The sequence below is a fragment of the Rissa tridactyla genome, chromosome 5 (assembly GCF_028500815.1).
Source record: "Rissa tridactyla isolate bRisTri1 chromosome 5, bRisTri1.patW.cur.20221130, whole genome shotgun sequence".
NCBI classification, from domain to species: Eukaryota; Metazoa; Chordata; class Aves; order Charadriiformes; family Laridae; genus Rissa; species Rissa tridactyla.
In genome coordinates this window covers 39,895,044-39,913,615 of record NC_071470.1, presented here as the reverse complement: position 1 = coordinate 39,913,615, position 18,572 = coordinate 39,895,044, and the positions used below count along the sequence as shown (strand labels likewise).

Here is an 18,572-nt window from a genome sequence, read left to right as displayed (position 1 = left end):
AACTACAGCTCAGTTCACTAAGCCCATGAGAGGTATGCAATGGGCTACCACTGGGTGAGCCTGGGTTTTATGGTTATGGCTCTGCTACTAAACAAGTTGGAGCCTGGGCATGAGCCTGCATCAGCATGATCTGAGGCATAGTTTTGATTCAGACCATCCAGTCCTCCGCCAAGTGATTCCCAGACACAGTTTGGGAGTTACCATGGGCCAGGACAGCTGCCAGTAGGCACCTTTTGTAAAGGAAGAGTGCTCAGCTGCATGGTACAAGCCACATCAGCTGGCTGCGTGGCCAGAAACCAGTACCTGACTGAGTTTGGCTGAACTGGCTTAGATTTAACCCATGGGTTTTAGTGCAAAGAGGTAATGTAATCTGTTCTGCCCTGACTCAGGCCAGAGTCATTGACTCAGAAGGTCATTCCCTGGAGTACACTTGCAGGACTACATCAGCAGCGTGTTTCACTCTTTGTCGAATGCGTTGCTGAAGGATCACATTATCAAGGGCTTAGTTTGGCATGACAAAAAAAGGGGGAGAAAGAACAACACCAGAGACACCACCAGAACAGTAGCCTGCGCCACACTGAGCTGATGGCTACTTCCAGGAATCCTTCATTGGCGCCCAAGTCCCTTATGGCCATCATTCCAGCATTCTGGCAGGATAGAGCACAACTGTGTCGGGTCCCATACATAACTACAAACATGTATGTGCATCAGACACCTCCTCGGAACACGTGAGATCTTGTACTGATTTTTCACCTTGTCCTCCTTGCTCAAGGGCACAGTGTTTCTGCCTCAAAGATCTGTGCCTTGTCTTCTGTTGGATCTCAACTGATGCATACGCATGGCTTAGAACTGCCTCCAGAAACCCATATGTGCACATACAGACCGTAATAACAGCCATTATGGTAGTAGCACTACAACATTACTGTTACAGAATCAACAGAAAAAGAGTCAAGTTTTGCGTTCAAGGCTTTTAAGAGAAAATCCACTGACGGGACATGCTTTTTTAAGAGAAAATCCACTGTTCCACGCTGGAACAGTTTGCATCTCACTCTGCTCATACAGGGCTTCTATCATGGTTTCGAGGCTGTGTCAGCGCAGTGATGATCTGCTGCATGCCTGTGAGTTTCACCGGTTTCAGGTTCAGACTAATGATGACTTAATGGCATGTGATCCAAAGCAAGAGCCTTCTGGCCACCAGCACCACAAATTTGATGTGGGATACAGAAATCCAGCTGTGCTCTGCCATCAGCAACTCAACAGTTTCCGATTTTGTCTCACTACTCTACGGATGATACATACGGCAGACTTGACTCCAGCTGGCCCTATTGTATTGGATCTGCAGTGACAGACAACAGGAGCCAGAAACTTTTTGTTCAAGTAGAGCCAGCAGATGTGACACTGAATAAACACAGACAGTCAATCTGCTGAGTAAGAAGGTATCGTTCATATAAATAACATACATCTAATCCTGCTTCCATTTTAAACCCAAATATGGGAATGCAAGATGCTCAGCGCTCTGTAGATTTATGCTTTGAACAATGAGATAAAGGAAAAGCAGATAACACACAGCCCCTCTGAGCTCAGTTTAATTCTTATTTCACTTTTGCTTTGAATTATTTTCAGATCCACCGCTTTCTCCATGAAGAGCTTCCCACAGAGCGTTAACAGTCTGTCCAGGCTAATGTCAGATGGGATAAGTTAGCCTTATAAAAATATCTGCTGGTCCCTACTGCTTCTCCCAATGGACCTTAATTACAGAGCAATTAAAAGTATTATTCCAATCATTTTAACCTCACACATTTTGAAAACAGGCATTACACTCACTGAGGCGTTTCTGATGGTCTCAGCGACAGGACTTGTCGGGCTTGACCTCTGAAATGACACATTTCCTGCTTACTGGAAAAGTTTGCAAATTTGCAGCTGCCAAAAAAAATTATTTCATTAGAAGGCCAGTAATTATATGAATTAGCACAGATGAAAACCTGCTCTTAGAGGTTACATGCAATATTGACACAAGGTTAGTGCCTTGTTTCAATACCTTATGCACTCAGAAAGAAAGTAAAATTGGTAGGGAAGTTTGATACAGATAATTATTCTACCAGAACCCACTAAAGATAAAACTGGAGCAACTGGCTTCCAACTACCCCGACACGTGCCTTAGGCAAGCATGTGCTTTCTTTTTGAGAGATCACAGACTGCAAAGTATGGCTACAACATAATCCAGTACTCAGTACACATCCCTTGAGGATTAATGCTTAAGAACCTCTAAAACACAAGGAAGTTTTCAATTATGTTGAGAATTTGCTTTATTGAAAAAAATAAATGAGTAAGAGAGGACTGTCACTGAGACTAATTATACTTGATATCACTGTGCTTGGTTTCCCCCACTCAGAGGGATCACTTCATCCTTCCTCAAAACACAACCACCAGTAGGATGCAATGATGTAACACACAGGAATTAAAAAAAAAAAAAAAAGGATGTAGAAAAAAAAAATATTACATTTTCCATGCGATTAACCTCCATTCTCATTAGAGACTCATTTATCTACTTTTTTTTTTTCATTTGCTAGAGACCTCCTCCAAGACAAACAGCAATTTATTTGTTCCCCGAGAACCCCAGGCCTGAAGGATGCAGCCATCTGTCAGCGGGAAGGAGCTCTCCGTAAACGGCTGCTTTCTCATCGAACCCTTTCTAGATCTTGATTTGCCACCTAAATTATCAAATGAAACCAAACAGCCTTTAGTTACATGTATATACGAAGTATTTTAAAGCTCAAGATCAGCCACATAGAGCACAGCAAGTAGGTAAATCAACAAAGCAGCTTTTGTGCTCTGAGAAGTGTTTCCTATGACCCCAAATGTTCATATCTGTTCTGCCACGAGACTTCTCGAGGGAAAGAGAGCTCACGTAGACCTCACAAAATGCACAGCAGAACGTTTACTGAAGCATTGATATCATATAATTCAAACTCCCAAAGAAAATGGATGGAGGGCATTTCCTTCCCTGGACAGCCACCGAGCTGTTCCTGAAGACCATGAACTTCAGACCTATGCTTATTAGACCCCAGAGAAGGACACCAAACCTCCCTTTTTTGTTGAGGTTCAGTTTGGGGTCCAGAATTGATTAAGGCACTCGGATCTTGACAGCTGTCTCCAGGGTAAAAATGGGCCACACTGATTTTGCTCTATTTCCCCTAGGTCTCACCTTCTTCAAAGAATCATGTCAAAACGTGTCTGGAAAAATAAAGTTACAACAGCTGACCACTCTGTACCCTCAACCTTATCAACCTCTTCAAAAAACTTCTAATAATTTGAAAAGGGGACAACGGGAAGGTAGAAAAGCATGTGGCTGAGCCACAGGAGGGATCATCTCAAAGTTCAGAGCAGGCACCCAATTCATAGGTAGCTTACCCAAGAGTCTAAACACCCTCTATATGCAATGGAGATGACAAACAAGATAATTGCCCTCAAGGGTAGAAGAGATCCAGCTCTTTAGAGAGTAAAAGAAATTCACAAAGGAGGGAAAAAGTGAGCCTTTCAGGAACCTAAAATAGCTGTTCTGCAACCAGAACTGCTTGCTGCTGGAGGTACCAAAATGGATAAACAGAATTACAGGTTTTGGGTACACAGCAGAACCAGACTGAATTATAGTGCTCAATTTAAATTGTTTCATTATACTACCATAACCATAGTGTGAAAGTGCTTGCCCCATCCCAAATGTGAACAGAGTGCACTCTCTTTAAATCTGTTTTGTAACTGCAAAAAGCAGAATCACTAACTCAAATTCACTCATATCCCCCCACTTTGGAGATACGCAAGAAGTAAGTTTGAGAAGTCTGTCTTTGTTCTGTATTAATGCCACTGTAAAACCCAATAGTTCGGTCTTGCATTACGCACAGTGGGTCACCCAGCTTAAAAAAAACAAACTACATATATACACACGCTATAGGCTTCAATGGAGATTTGAGAAAGGTGAGGATTATTATTAGAACATGGAAACCTTCCAAAGGAAGAGAAATTTCAAATAAACAGAACTGGATGGATCCACCCAACAGACTTTTTCTCCAAAAAGAGGAAAACAAAACGAGCTGAGACATAACAAAATCCACCCAAAAGATGAGCAGATTCACCTGTTTCTTTTGTCCTACCAGAAGTTCTCTTCCAAGTGACCTCAACTCAGGACCTCCTGGTCCAGCTGCCTGGAGCCCAGGACCTGTGTTTATCTTCAAATATCCCGAGCAAATCCTGTCCCAGACATCATGCCCCAGAGCAGTAGGCTGGAAAACACACACTTATTGAAATCTACCAAATATCAACTCTGCAAAACTTTCTACTGCAAATTAGTCTGGTGTTTCAGTGCCTGTCTGGATCCATGTATTTCTGAGCCTCAGTTTCCTCACCATCCTCAGGCTTTTAATTAGCATTCCCAGTGCATGACAAAAACGGGCAAAGACAGTCTCCCTTCTCCAACTTCCCATTCTCTTTTGCATGCAAAGCATCTTCTCCTTCCCTCCAAAAATTATCATTAGGTACTAGAAGGCCCTTTGCATCCATTTATGAATTTCAGAATCAAAATTATGAAAATATATAAAGAGATCTCACAAGCCACGTATCACAGTCTCTGCATCACCACAACTGCACACCAGAGGATTCCCCACACTGTCAAACACACTCCAATGCGCATTGTGTTGCACTTAACACTAAATCTCTGCTAAGGTAAGAGCAGCACCAAGCCTTTAATGGGCACTATTGGTTTTATTCCCGCATACGTGCTTACATCCTCTTTAAATGGCAGCTTTAGCATCTGCAAAGTGCATTGTATGCTCAGGTAATATTGTGATTTTCATTCCCTTTTATCATGACAGAATGATGGCTAACAATCTCTTTGGAATTGTGACGTTCTTTTGCTAGCAGGTTACATCTCCAGCTACATAAGCTCCACAGCAAGGTTGGTGGCTTTTGAAAATTATCTCAAACTTGATGTGACCCTGTGCTTTTACAAGGGAAAGTATAATCTTCAATGTGATGGTGTAAGAGCAGCTGCTTTATTTTCTGCGGTTCTCTTGGGCACACATCCAAAAGGTACTCAAAATGAATGACATGATACATCTTAGCCTATGTGTTTGAAAAAAGCTAGTTGATTTAGAAGGAAAAGATTATTTAAAGTTGCGTTGGGACTTTTTTTCCCCCCTGACATCACAGTGTGTAAGGAACCGGACTCAGCTCACCACTAGCTACAGTAAGCAGTTCAGCTCCCTGTGTTTTCAGAATTGTTTGCACATATATTGTCATCTTGCGCTACTCCACCTTAAAAAAAAATTAAAAACGTCAAAAAAAAAGAAAACGGAAAAGGCAGCTGCCCTTCACTGAAAGCAAAATCTTAAGTTTGCCGGACAACAGGCAGAATTAAAATTCAACAGTAGAAATATTTCTTCTAAAGGATTCCCCACAACTGTTAGCTCAGTATTTTATGAAACAGGGAAATGTAGTAATGCCAGGCAACACTAAATGGAACATAAAAGGGCCAGAAACCCAAAAGTCTGTTACAAACAGGGTAATAACTAAGGAAAAACTATAACACCTTGCTCAGAGAAGGTCTTCTTGAGTGCAGCCACTGAAAAACTGCAGTGCGAGCCCACCCAGCTCATACTGCAGCTCATTGCCTCCATAAAGCATTAATATTCGCTCTCTTATCTACTCACCCACATTTTTTTTTTTTCTTGCAGGAGTTTTCCTTCTGAGAAGGCGGCATCACTGGCAAGCTTGACTGAAACCAGTTCAGGGTCTCACCAATTACTAGAGGGAGATGCAAGACTGACAGGTGTGGATTCACTGATGTCTAATAACGAGCAAGTTTCTGCTACGGATTTAACAAAGCTCAGTTGGGCAATCAATCAACTGTGAGACACAAATCCACTGGAAACCTGGCTTCGTTACTTCTGCTGTTCACAGAAGAAATTGTTTTTAATCCAAACCTGTCTAATAAACATTACTTTCCGAAAACAAGGCGCGTATACATTACCTCAGTAACAAAGAGAGTGCGCGGATCAATGATGTCCAAGAAGTGTCTGAATCTGCCATAAAATGAAGTCTGGAAGACAGGAAAAAAAAACCAAAATGTGTTCAGTTAGAAATTGCCTTTCACCTGCTGCAGAGAAAGGTTTTATTTCCTCTGCAGAACTAAGTATCAACTAAAAAGAAATAATATAGAAGGTTTTCACTGGTAATTTGTGATTGAAAGTCTGAAAGGACCCTGCTAACAGCAGCATTGCTATTAACAGGATACCAATATAGATGCTTTAATAAAGGGATACTATGAAACTGCTAAAATATCCTTTACTTTTTGCCAAAAAAGACATATTGCTTGCTTAACCCTACCTATGGGACTCCTGGGACATGTCTCAGTCCACAAAAACCTAACAGTGTCGCGACAGACCTCCCACACTGAGCGATGCTGTCAAAGGAATTCCCACCCTGCAATATCTTTAACACCATCCCTCTGTTGCTCATCCTCATTCCCACTAGCACCCATCTCGTGGGACCAGCAGCACCACAGGGTCCCTGACTTGGGGGAGAGACTAGTGTGAAGAAACTCCTGGACCCCTACACTGCTGGAGAAGAAGGTATGTAAATTGTATTTTCAAATGCTCTAAAAAGAGTTTAAAGGCTCAACAAGGGATCAGATAGTTTTCTCCTTGATGGGAAGAATGAGAAAGGGAAAAGATAAGACTAAGCACAAACCCAGTTTTATGTCTTACATTTACTGCAGAATTGTCCAGGCACTAAACTAGGGCTGGGTTTCGTCATGCCAGTCCCTACACAATCACAGAGCAGAAGATGGACTGTGAACCTTAACATACGTAAAAGAAACCGTAACTTTATGGTTTGGGCTTGTTCTTAGTTGCACATTTGGAAAAATCCAATCTAGATGTGCACTCATAGGCATAATGCTGTGCAAAAGCTGGTGAAGATGCCTTCATTGGGAGCAGTAAAAGTGTGTGAAGGACCAGAAAGGGATCCAGAGAGCCGGGAACAGAGTCTGAAAAAGGGGAAGGTGCCTGTGAAATAGGCTGGAAAGATCATGGGCAGCTCCAAAGGAAAGGAGAGCTGTTTTGACTCAGTATTTAGGGGAGAAAAAAAAAAAAAAGAAAAAAAAAAAGAATTTAGGCAAGCTCAAGGCACCGGACCATGAAATATTGGTATATTAGGAGCACTCAGGATACATGTACATCATCACTCAAACATCAGCCTGCATTCTTTTATGAGGATGCAGATGTAGGCCGAGTGCCAGAGCTGCCTTAGTGCAACCTAAATTACTATGTGGACATTGGCAAGACCAAATGGACATGGGGCAGCCTGATCCAGCGGCTGCCTTCTCCCAGGGCTTCTCCCCTGCAGAATTTGTACCAGGAATTTGCAGCCCATCACGGATGCAGAAAGGACACAGGTCACAGACCTCCAGGTGCTCTTGACTGTTGGGACCCCTTTACCCTGGGTGCTCTGCAGCCACTTGCAGGCAAATCTCTTGTTGCGTTTGTAATGCAAAAGCGTGCTATAAATAAAGGACTGGAATACGGATAAAGCAGCGAGAATGGCATTTAATCACAGCCTGGCATAATTTTATGAAACATGCTGGTTCTTCTCTGCTGAATCCATAGAGCACAGAGAAATACCAATAATACTGCCTACTTATTCAGGCAGAAATCCCTCTCTAATGGCAGTTTCCAGCAACACTGCTGTCCACCACCTCACGTTGCAACACCCCGTTCTCAGCTGCTTACAAGACTCTCTGCTGTTATTTTTCCATGTTCTGCACTAAAAAAAGAAAAACCCACAACTAAACAAAATAGCTTCACATAACTTCAGAAAAAGAGCCCAGTGGTTTTTAATTAGCATTGATTTAATTAACACTAATTCTGGTACTTTCTAGCTTTTGCGAGCTTGACATTTTGCTGCCTTACTTTTATTTTCAACATAAAGATCTCTGCAGATGCCACTGTCCTCCACATCACTACTGCCCAATGCTTGCCAGTGGTGCAGGGAGTGACATGACTAACACATGACTCACTTGGTCCCTCGTCACGTTATCCTAAGCGCTCCCACGTACCACCATCCCTCTCCCACTGCCCATCCTTCTGCACTCGCTCAACGCCAAACAGCAGTTAAGAGAATTCAGAGCAGTTGTAAGTACATGGTTTAAACAAGAACAGAAGGGGAGGATTTTTAAATTTAAGTGGCCTCGACTTCTCCACTGCCTTTATTGTGGTGATATGCATTTCACAGTGAGAAAAACAATATTAAATAGAACATCAGTATTTTACACCCACTTTACATAGGTACAAATGACAGTACAAAGCACAAGGAGGAGGGAATGAGACCATAAGTTAAAATTTGCATGTTGTACGTGTTATTTTAGAAGTACAGATTTAAATTTGCAAAGCTGCAGAGGCTCTCAGGAAGCCAGTCTCATAGCCCAGGGTCATTGTTTGGCTCAAATACAGTGCTGGTCTTCTGCTCTGATCCTTGCCTGGTGCAACCTCAGCGACACCCAGCCAAGGACACGATTCAGCAGCTCAAACCCATCCTGCTGCAATCCCGTTCCCACACCCACTCCTCCTCTCCTGCCCTGTGCCAGCACTGACACTCACCCAATGCTGCAACCGTCTGATCGGGGAGCTAAGAGTGCCAAAAGTCTAAACCTTAAATGAGGGTTTAATTTTCAGGTGGTGGTGTTGCCTGAACCTGTTTCTTCTGTGGTCAGACAAGCCCCAAGGCAAGGGCCGGACCATTTGCGTGGGGTCAGGACAACAGCCCTGACTCAGGCTCCCATGGAACTGCACAGTAAGGTCCAGAGCAAAAAAATAAAAATAAAAAAAGCCAATTCTACCATGCAGAGCTGCTGACCATTCTTTCAAATGCTTATGGCCAACATTCCGATGTTTAGGGACAAATATACATGAAACCAACCAGAAATGCTGCAACCTAGTACGGGAAGAAGTGGTTTTTCAGCCTCATGAAACTTAAAAGATCTGTATGAAAAAGTCTTGGGGCTTTCTGAAGGCTTTCTCCAAGAAACAAAATTGCTTAAAATAATTCTGAATATACGGGCTAGGCTAGGAAGCAAACACGGAGACAAGCAGCTGGCACAGTGCTATGGGCTTGCTAGGAGACGACGGCCAGAGCATCCGTTTCTCAGATACCATAAGGCACTTCATGGTGCAAGATCACCTAGGGCCAACTGCGTGTCTGCCAGCAGAGAGGACTATTTCAGTGCTTGCTTCTTTCATCCGCACTTCAAAAAAAAAAATAAAAAAAAAAAATTACCCTCTTGCTACTGTTACGCCAGAGAAAGGACAATGGGAACGCACATGTACTTCTTTGCTAGGCTGAAACACAAGGCAGAAGCCAGTTCTCAAGAATATCTCTGACCATCAGGGATGCACAAAGAGGCCAGGCAGGAAGACCTGAGCTTGAGTCCATCCTCTCTGCTCTAAAGCAGGCAGCAAGACCCAACTCATCGGCCGTGGTTTCCAATTTCTTTTTGCATTACCATGAGTAAAATGCAATTACATAAACGTGCTTTTTCCTGTTGCTCTTATGAGGCACCTGGAAGTGAAAAAACACTCTTAAAAGTCTTCCACAAAGAGGATTCTGGTGCTCAACCACCAACTAATCTTTCCAGCAGAAGGGCTATTGCCACCCCGAGGCTCAATCTCTGTCACGGCCTGGCTGCTTTCTTTACCAGATTCCAAGAAACAGGAATAGACGCAGTCCCATGGCAGTGAGTTATACTTTAACACTTCCTGATCAGCTCACAGGTCAGCTCAACATCCCTCATCACCACGGCAGGACAACGCAGCAGAAGACAAGCCATTAACAAACTTCTCGCTCTGCTGCTTCGAGTCCAAGTTTCTTCAAACGAGGCAACTGCATTAAACCTCACTCACTCCCACATCCAGGCCAAGATTTTTAAAAGAGCAGCTCTGTTAATCAAGCAACTGGAAAAAAAAAAAAATTCTAATTGGTAAAGAAGCACTTTCCCCATCCCACTTCTCCCCTTCATGCGCATGCAAGCTGGGCTCGCTTGCAATCAACGAACCCAGGGGAAAAGAAGCAAATAAAGCTCAGCCTTGGACAGAGGAGAGCAACATCAAAGAGAGATGAGTGGCAGAGTGGGATGGGTGGAAGTCCCCAGTTCTAAACCTAAAATATCTCAGTCAATTCATGGTGCTGTGCCTTGTTTCGAGAAAAAAAAACAGACCAAAAAAGTAGAGGAGTATAAGTTTGAACAAGTTTTGTTTGTTTTTTTTTTTAAACTCTGATGAATGAGAACCTCATTTTTCCACAACAAAAGCGCTCTTTCTGTGGTCTCTCTGAGAACCATATAAAATGGAACCAAATTCAAACCAAGACCAAAGTTGTCTTCTTGAGGGTGCATCCAAATACCATCACTGCCTGTTTCACTGCTCAGCCCTCCTAAGCAGCAGTGTATTTACGACAATTGTACAGCCCCTGAGCACAAAATATCCGTTGTTTTTACTGCTGTCCAGCCATGAGATTTTACAGTTTTCCTTTTCAGATCAGTATGGAAAGCTGCTTCACTGCCACTCAATGATGGTTGCCTTTCCGTCATCCAGGTCAGTTCCTGCTTCCCAGGTTTAGTCTCCTGACTAGAAGCCATCAGAATTTTTTTTTAATTAGAAAGTGGTATTTGTTTTCACCGAGGTGCATGCAAAACAAAAGGGAAAAAAACCCCAAATCCTAATAATTCAGAAATTTAGAGGCAAATTAAATCAGATCCAACTGTTGCACCTTAACTGCAACTCAAGACGCCTTCGTGAACATAACCACAAGACCGAACTCACAGAACAGATCAGGATTTTGCTCTTCAATCACAAGTCAAATACTTTCCTGCAAATACCAAGTTTCTACAGGGTAAGTAGGAAATCAATAGCCAAAATGCAACAGACTGTTTTGCAGACTGATCACAAACAAGAAGCCTTCAAAAGGGACTTCTTTGGCTCTAACGAACTAAAAAAATTGGTTCCCGCAGAGTTGTCTCAACCCAGAGACCCCCTGAACACATTTACTTTCATTTACATACTGATATTTTTCACTCCTCACTTGCACTCAGACTTCACTGAGCACTGCTGTGTTTTGTGTGACGGGAGTATCGCGTTTAACTGTGAATAAGAGGGAAGGAAAATAAATAAATAAAATCATAACAAAATTATTTCATCTTAAAATACATTCAACTTCCAAATTATTTTCCAACTCCAAATGAATCCATTGCACATTACTGGTTGCCTTTGCTGCACTCCAAAGTACCAGGTAAAGAAAACCAAGTGATCGAGCAGGCACTGACTTGACCTTCTCGGTTTTCTTACAGGACCTTTTGGCTCTGCTAAGATGAAAGCAGTAGCCCCTATGAAGAAGCTAATTTAAAACCATTGGAAGAAACAAATTCAGAAACATGTTACAGAGACATTTTTCTTATTCCTTTCTCTTTATTATCAAAAAAAGCTATTTAAAATTTGGTGTTGATCTAGATCAGACCAGACACTGCCACATCATAACGGGTTTTCTACAGCAAAGAGATGCCTCATTGAAATCCTCAGCCTCAGGAAACAAGAGGCTGACCTCAGGAGAAGCAGAATATTGCAGTTTCTAGTTTTTATGCTTTTCTTCTGTAACTGCTTGAAGTTCCGCTATTGCTAACAAGCATTTACTTCCCTGGGCTATGACTGCTTTCTTTTTAAGCTGTTAGAAGGCTTTAGGATACACAAAGCAGCCAGTGCTCTTGGACGTAACAGAATCATCTCAGCAAAATGATGCTAAAGCAAACTTATGGGGTGCAGGACAAGCAGGGAAAGACCAGGCATTGTAGCAAGTACTTCCCCATGGTCCACATTGCAAATCCTTATACTTAGATAACCACTTTCTGAAGGTTGTCAGCAACGGAGCACTGTTATTGCTGCAACTCAGACAGCCAAGGCACTGCTCAGCCCTTCTCCCACCAGCTACTGCCTTGTCCCAGGCCCTGTCAAACACATGCTCATTCATTACCACAAATTCTAAGAAGAGGGAGTTTGACTTTATTTGCCTTTTAAATGCCATTTCATTACTAAAACAGTGTTATTCCCTGTTCCAGCGTGTCTTTTGCTGTACATCATACACAAACTGCTTTCTTTTCCCATACCCTCTCTCTGACCCTTTCTCCTCCATCCTTTCTCCACCATTCCATGCCCGTTATCGTCTAGAAAGGGGAAAGAAAGGTATTCCCGCCTCCCTCCAAGGTTTCAACTGGACACACCAACTTTGCATCCCTCCAGCAAACCAAGAGTTGTTAGGACAAGGGAACGGGATGAGAGGATCAAGGCCTGGGGCACAGGAACAGCCAGGCACCAGCACAGTGGCAGCCCTATGGCACGCTGCAGTCAAGCAAACCCAGATTTAAGTGAGGATTCAGGATGGTTCCTTTTTAACAGGATCGTTTCCAGCTCTGACTGTCATGCAAGGGATGGAGCTTGCAGGACGCCCATAAGTTTGACCTTCAGCTCCTAAATATCCATCCGTGGTCTTTTTTGCCATTTTATTCCAGTAACATCTGTTGTAGTAAACAGTTATCTGGGAAAAAAACTGAATAACACAAATTTCCTGTGATTAATCGTGGCTATTTTGGGACCAGTTCTCACCAGCCTGCAAGCAAGATGAAGTTCTGCAAAGTGGCTGGGAATATTAATTCCCTTACATGGCACAGCAGTTCATAGGGACCACAGGAGTACATTACAGATCCAGCTCATTTAAGTGGCTGTGCTGCGGGCCATGCAAGATCCATCTGACTCCGAGATAAGAACTAGAAGGAAAACTACTCCTTACAGGCTCCAGAAATTTGAAGAAGGGCAGCGAGAGATGGGTAAGTGACTATGAACAAGAACTTGTTTATCACCTTGAAGAGGGCGAGTATTCCTCAAAATTGTATCCTGGGCAGTCCTGGGAAGAACAGGAGATATGCACAACTTTACCAATTTAATTACAGTGTGATTTTAAAAGGGATTTAATTAAGCCAGAGAAAAAGACATGCGGACTTGGGGGGTTTTTTTCAAGCTATAAAAAAAAAAACAAGCTAACATCAGCTTTAAATTAATTAGGAAGAGATTTAAGCTAAACCAAACAAAATTAAGAAAATTCAAGCCATTGAGCAGCGGGACTCTGGCAAGGTACAGCCAGACACCAGAGCCGTGTAACTGCACGCAGACTTGCAGTCCAGCCCATTACAAGTTACAGACTCCCAGCCCTTCAATATTTTCAATTTGACTTTACAAGTCAAGAGTGTGTATAGGAATAGCTCCTGCTTCTCGGTAACTTCGGTTACCTGCAGTGACAGGTTTTCTCATGAACACAGATGGGACATGACATGGAAACCTTTCACGGGCATTACGTGGAGTAGTATGGGTTTATATCTTGCAGCACAAGACACAAACAATCAAACTCCCTGTTTAAAATCCAGTCCTGGCTGATAGAGATGTAAAGAAGCCAACGGATGGCTTTTTTGGCAGGTTCTGTGAAGTTAACAGATAAACATCAAACTCAAAGGTGTCTGTATTCCCGCTTCTCCTCTGCAATTCATCTTTAAGCATGTGTTTGCAGGACCCAATAGATTGCACAGGATAAACAGGGTCAGCCCATCTTCAGGGCTGAGAAAGCCACGTTTGGCGACAGCAAACACCATTTAGCATATGCCAACCTTATCTCAAGCAGCTTGAACACGGTGGGCTGGACCTGTACATACACAAGAATTAAAGCAGTTATGAACCAACCTTAAACATCCTTCTGCAGCCTTTTAAGAAAATCCCTTCTCTATAATGAGGGCCTTTTAGAAGGAATGAGTTTCATTCACTTTAAAAAAAGTGGAAAATAAATTACACTGAGCAGCACAAGGAGAAACTTCTGTGTTAACGTTACAATACAGCTCTGGTTCCTCCCACTGCCTGGACCAGGGCTTTCAGCAATTACAGTATGCAATCTGCAAGCCATTGAGCTCTTGAGAGGCATATCTAACCAAGAGCATCTTTATCTGTGCGTTATTGCAAGGGTTATCCTGGACATAGGAGGCACGTGGTTTTGCTAAGGTGGGTAATAAACTCTGGTTATGCTTTAAACTTACCAGATTAAAGTATACAAAGAGCAGGAAATAACGATTTTTAGCATAAGACACTTCTGAGTTCCAACATTTAAAATATCTGCCAGGTCAAGCTCTGACAACAGCACATCTCTAATGACGCTGTTAATATCGCAGTCATAGAAATGGCATGTTTGGCCAACAGAATAAAACATCCTAAGTACATCATTTACTCCATGACTGTATGTACACACTGAGCTGTTCAAGGAATAAAAAATGTTTACGGTTCTGATTTGGGTTTATTCCCTTTTATTTCCCTCTCCCCTGAAGGATCTAAGATCTCTACCTTTTTTTTTTTTTTTTTTTTTTTTTTTTTTTTAAATTCTTTCCTTCTTGGCAAAGAGGACAAGGCATGATCACGAGTTCTGCTTGTTGAGATGGCCACCCTGGACTTAAGTTGGGAAGCAAGTCAGCTCACTTTTTGTTCAGTTTCTCCTGTGCTTGCAGTCCTCCTGCACTAGCCGAGACAACCTTGTGTTACTTTTTAGAGGGCTGACCCCAATAAAAACACCAGAGTTTAACTGGCACTGTCTTCCTCCAGCAGTTAACACCCCTAGTTAGCAATCAGCTGCATGCACACCTTTAGACCCTCGCTGGAAACACTTCCTCAGCTCTTCTGATACAAAAAAAGAAAAGAAAAAAAGAAAAAAAAAGAGCAGCATTTATTTTGCCGAGGGTAAATGTCTAGACTACAGACGGAGACTCCAGAGCACCGGGAACACGCATTTAGTGCTTTGGCTTTAAAAGAGGGAGCACTTAGAAAATCCTTTTAAAACACAACAAACCAAACCAAACCAAACACAGGAGTATGCCTAACAAATTAGAACTACTCGTCAGAAAATTCTTATCTCAGAAAGTTCTTATCATACATTCTCAAGCCTAATGTCCTCGTTTCTTCTTTTACCTAAAAATATCCCGCTTCCATTGGGAGGCAGAGGCTCTTTCCATCACAGAAAGAAAAAAAAAAAAAAAGGTGACTCGACAGAACTCCACTTGCCCAAAGATCAAGAAAAACAAGTGAACTGCACAATAAGGGAGGGGAAAAGGAGAATTTAATAATCTCCAGAGGCAGTGCTAGGGATGGACGTCTCCTGCCTGTCGTCCTAAATTCTGCTCAGCCACTTTCCTGAGGCTCTGTGTCACAGCAGGGGGAAGGAAGCTACTGTGTCTCCTCTGAACCAAATCCCCAGGCAGCCGAGTTTGCTCTCCAAGGTTTTTGTTCCTAACACACAACTTTTCCTTGTTTTCCCCCACAGGGACAAAGATGCTTAGCACAGCTCCTTGCATCTCTCCCAGCCCCAGTTTTAATCAACTCTCCACTTAAATAGCTCCAGACCTGCTCCCAGCCAGCGTTTCAGAGGAAAAGTAAATGCTGTCATCACACAGGGCTACGTCTAGAATTTAAATAACCACGCCAAGCGTCACTAATCCTTTCCAAACAAATAAGGCATCCTTTGTCAGCTGAACCACTAAAGCCGAGATCTTATAAACAGATAAAACCCTGCAACGGGCCACCAAAAGAACAGGAAAGGCAGAGAGCTGCAGGGAAACACACTGAACAGCCGATAGAAAAGGACTGTGGTGTTTGAGGTCCGCCAATCCCTTGGGGTCACGTAGGCATTCCTCCCCAGCACTGGAGACTGAAGTTTGGTAGCAAACACCAAGGTCAAGACAGGGGAAATAAGTGACCATAACTGACTGACCCAGAGATGAAGGACCTTGGCTCTGCCAGGTTGTGTGATGGGGGCGGGCACATGGCTGCAGCGCTGATGGGGCAGATGCCACATCCCAACCAGAGCAGGATCCAGCCGGGTGGCCCTTGGCCCTGGCAATACTTGAGTCTCTCTTGCTCTGTGACCCCACAATGCTGCCGCATCCCAGACTGGGCTGTCCAGCAGCTGCGCTTCATACATGGGCAGATGAAGCAGGAGAAAACAGGGGAGTGCAGGGCGAGAGCTGGCAGGACACTGGCACCACGACCCATCCTACGGCTCCTGCAGGACCTCCATTTTACAGGAAAGGAATAAAACCACCAAAGAAGAGAAGGGGAATGATTTCCAATGGTTGATGTGGCCCTCTGGCAAAGCACCCCTGAAGCATCTAGTCCCAAGGGCGCTTTTGCTGATGGGCAACCTTCACCCTAGATCTGGACCGTGGTGGAAACGCACTTGGCTCATCTCCCAGGAGTGGCAGCGAGGAGAGAGGACATCTCGGCTCAAACACGCACGCAATCATTAACATCCTGCCATACCCCTCGAAACATTTTCTAAATGTTGCTACAAGTGACAGTCGCTCCTTAATGAACAGAACGCACCGATTCTGTGCCTGACTCACTGCCAAGTGTGCCTCGAATCATCTGTGGTGTCTAGGAGGGAGTAGCGTCTCCTCCTCCTCCTCCTCTCCTTATTAAAAAGCTTCGTCTCCCCAGCCTGAGCATCCCTCAGATCATGCAGACGAGCAGGCTCCCCGCATGGGGAAGTCACCCCTTCCTTGCTGCTACAGGTATACCACTCTGAGGAGGTCTCCCTCCTGAACACGACCTCCCGAACAGGGACAAGGCAGTGAGGGGAAAAGGCATGTAGATCCACCACCCAGGAGCTGCCCCCACCATGGGAAATCAGCAACCGGATTTCTCAGCAACCCAAACGGGCGCCTTTGGTCAAGCTAAGCTCTGTGAACTGTAATTAGCAAGTCAGATGGTTGGCAAATAATGGTGTGGATGGTGGGAAGAGAGTCTCCTTGGAGATTGCCCCAGTAGTGGGGGGGGAACACACACCTATTAACAAGCAGACTCCAGCTACTCATTCTTGATTTGGTAATTGCAATGGCTCATTCCTTTCCAGAGGGGTCTTACCCAGCTCAAGAGCGACTGAAGTAGGTTTTATGAACTTTGGCAGACGTATTGGAAGCCTGACATGGCTCTACAAGAAGGAAGCATGGCCTTTGTCAGCCGCACCATGGCAGTGGCCCCGCCAGCAGCTTAAGAAAGGAGGCTGTGGACGGCGGCAGCAGGGGTGAGCTGCTCGGACCTGCTCTCCTCACCCGGGGACAGCTGCCGTGGGCCACAGCCCTTCCTCGCCATTCCCTGTCATCAGGTACCACGGATGGGGTGGCTCTGTTGTGCGGGTGCCGCTTTCCTCACCTCACGCCTCGTCCCAAACCACGTTTCCTCAGCGGCCACCTCAGGCACCCCACACGACGCCATTCTGGGCCCCATCGGCCCCTGCCCTGCCACCGCCCTGACCCCACGGAGGCAGCTGAGCAGCCAGGTGAGCCCGCAGCAAGGACAGCCCATTGCGTGGCAGTTGAAGCACCCACTCCAGAGCGGCCCTGGTTCCCACACCCACCCACATCCCTCAGCAACCGCTCCCACCCCGGGCCCAGCGCTGCAGGCCCTGCACCCTCCCGGGGCAGCTCCTCACCTCCCTGCAACCTTGGGCTCGCCGCCACACCCGCTGGGGCAGGGCCAACCCTCATACCAACGGGGAGAGTGGGAAACGACGAGGCCGCGCCGTGCCCTGGCACTCAGGACCCCCGCCCAACCCCGCTGCCCTCAACGGCGGCTGCGGGGCTCGAACCTGCAGTTTTGGGGCTCCGCGCTCCCGCCCCGAGCCACAGGGGCACGGCGGGACGCGCCAATCGCCGCCCGCCGCGGGAGCCGCCGCGGGGCGGGGGGGCGGCGGCTCTGAGTGACGGCGCCGCGGCCCAACGGCAGGGGGGGACCTGTACCGCGCACCAATCATCGCGCCGCCAGGAGGGAGGGGGACGGGGAGAGAGGAGAGGAGCGGGGGTCTCTCCTCACGGGGGGGGTGGGGGAACGGCGCCGCGCCGGGGGGGGCAGCTCCCGCCGCCGGTCCCTACCCCTGTCCCCCCCCTCCTCCCGCCGCCCCCCCGCCCGGTGGCGGTACCTGCTGGAAGCGGGGCTTCCCCAGCTGGAACGGGGGATAGTCCGCCGGCGCCGCCATCCCCTTCGCGCGCCGCAAAAGCGCCACTTTAAACAGCCTCCCCCTGCTGCCGGCGCCGGGCCCCGCCCCCGGCGCCACTACCCCCTCTGATTGGCCGCGGCCCACCCGCAGCTCCCCCGCGCTGCACGCCGGGAGATGTAGTCCACCGCCCGGCCGCCCCGCCCCGGCAACCAATGGGAGGGGGCGGTGGCGCGGAGGCGCGGGGCAGGATGGGAAATGGAGTCCGCGGCGGGGCACGACGGGAAATGTGGTTTGGCGGGAAAGCTGAGGGGGAGCCTCGGGAGGGAGCCGGGGTCAGAGGGGAGAGGCGGCTCTCTCGGGTCCCGGGAGGGTGTGCGAGGTGACCCCGCCCGGCCCGGGCCTTGGGATGGCTCCCCCTGCCCGGGCTGGGCCCCGGGATGCCTCTCCCTGCCCAGGCTGCTGCC

General features: G+C 46.0%; 1 protein-coding gene across 5 annotated transcripts in view; it reads right to left on the bottom strand.

Moving 5' to 3' along the window:
* SFXN5 (sideroflexin 5) overlaps positions 1-18,206 on the bottom strand; it is a 104,594-nt gene extending 86,388 nt beyond the window's left edge. For 3 of the 5 annotated variants that reach the window (XM_054203119.1, XM_054203117.1, XM_054203118.1), the window contains exons 1-2: positions 18,091-18,206; positions 6,023-6,091 (exon numbers count right to left, since the gene is read on the bottom strand). In XM_054203119.1, the coding sequence (XP_054059094.1) occupies positions 6,023-6,091; positions 18,091-18,147 (126 nt within the window). In that variant the 5' untranslated portion in view covers positions 18,148-18,206. Of the gene's footprint in view, positions 1-6,022; positions 6,092-17,604; positions 17,732-18,090 lie in introns of those variants that run through there. The other 2 variants (XM_054203122.1, XM_054203121.1) reach the window with 2 other exon arrangements.
* Between the last annotated feature and the right edge of the window lie 366 nt (positions 18,207-18,572).